The following is a 1,562-nucleotide window of genomic DNA, read 5'->3' on the forward strand; positions in this document are numbered from 1 at the left end:
TCTAGAATCTAACCCCCAGCAGTTTGAAAGGAAAACCTTGTTTTAGTTACTTTTCCATGAACAGCAATTGCTGTTGATCCAGAGCCCTCAAAAGGAAGAACACTTACCTATAAATCTGGAAAATCTTGGGTTTTCATTGATTTTCATTGGAATAACATTTAAACTTAAAGGAATGGGCAATGTCTTCTCTAATTTTGCATTTTCCCAGCCCCTTGCCTTGAATGAATGCTGAGGGAATGTCTCCTCTTTCAGGTCATTAGTATTTACATGGGGATCACCGTCAATCTAGCAGATGCTTGGGAGCCTTACAAAGCTGCAAAAACAGCTTTAAACAACACCCTGGACCCTTCAAATGTCAGAGAACAGGTAGGTGCTGGTACTCAGCGAGGATCCTCAAACAGCTGCCATCCTATGGTAATGGACCTGGAAGTAAGCTAAGTAGGTTTCCCAAGGCATTTGGAAGATGTCCACAAAAATATGAACACAATGATTAATGAAAAGTAAACTTTGTATGTCAGAATAAGATAGATGATTATAGACTTTTAACTTATGTGATAATATGTAAATGGGAGACTTGGGTCCCAAGGAAGATCCAACCAACTAAGATGAATCAGAGTGACGTATCGCCCCACTGACTTCATTTATTCTCGCTTAAAGACTGTGTCCTCATAAATGCAGCTACTTTCACCAGTAGCTGCATCTATGCTTTAATGCTTTCATCAGTAGAATGGGTTTTGAAGATGGTAACTGAATGTAGGCAATATGCCTTATAATTTAAATTCATCATTTCTGATGTGCAAAATAATGAACAAGACTAAAGACATTCATGTCTGTCAAGTTTAAATGGGTACATTGTGTCTCTTTGATTAAAACATAGGACATAAAGATATAACCTGAGTAAACAGAAGAATGAAAAATCAAAATAGAATCTAGCAACCTTGATATTTCTTAACAGTTATCGTCCTCAGTCTGGCTGTCTCAGATCTTGAGTTTCCAGTGTGGACAGAATAATATTGATTCAAAGAACTCCAGCATGTTTTATTCAAATAAATTGAATTCCATTAATATAATGCACAAAATAATTTCAATTTTGGAATGTCTCCTAGAAATGTATTAGAGGAAGTGGTACTTCCATATTTGCCAGCATCAGAGCATTAATTTTTCATTACTCAAGTTCCTTTCCAAAATTGCATTTTCTCATTTGTGACATTGTAAGAAGTTCTTCCGAGTGCCCTCATGAAGCATCTAGTGATAGTTTTAAACTAACCTGACTGGTTAATGTAACTCTTACTTCAGGTAAAGCAGAATGACCACATTTCCAAAAGACTGGTTTGAAAATTCAGATTTGATACACTGAGGTGTGTTTTTTGTAAAACTGTCATATACCTGTAGAAGTCTCATCTTTTGAACGTGTGTGCTCTGTCTCCTTTGCTGGTAATAATAGGAAGAACAGATAATTTAGCTTCTGCCTTTATGTTTCTTTTCCACTCAAGAAGAGAAGGGTTCATAGGAACCACTTGATCCAGGTCCCCAGTTTACATTTGAAGAAACCAATACGCAAA

At 36.6% G+C, this 1,562-nt stretch overlaps 1 protein-coding gene across 1 annotated transcript in view; it reads left to right on the top strand.

The window, feature by feature from the left end:
• The window catches only part of WASHC5 (WASH complex subunit 5), an 87,703-nt gene that overhangs the window by 17,024 nt on the left and 69,117 nt on the right, over positions 1-1,562 (top strand). Inside the window, exon 8 of the mRNA XM_019643429.1 lies at positions 253-366. Coding sequence (XP_019498974.1) covers positions 253-366 — 114 coding nt within the window. The remainder of the gene's footprint in view (positions 1-252; positions 367-1,562) is intronic.

Source organism: Hipposideros armiger, unplaced genomic scaffold, assembly GCF_001890085.2.
Source record: "Hipposideros armiger isolate ML-2016 unplaced genomic scaffold, ASM189008v1 scaffold_78, whole genome shotgun sequence".
Taxonomy (NCBI): Eukaryota; Metazoa; Chordata; class Mammalia; order Chiroptera; family Hipposideridae; genus Hipposideros; species Hipposideros armiger.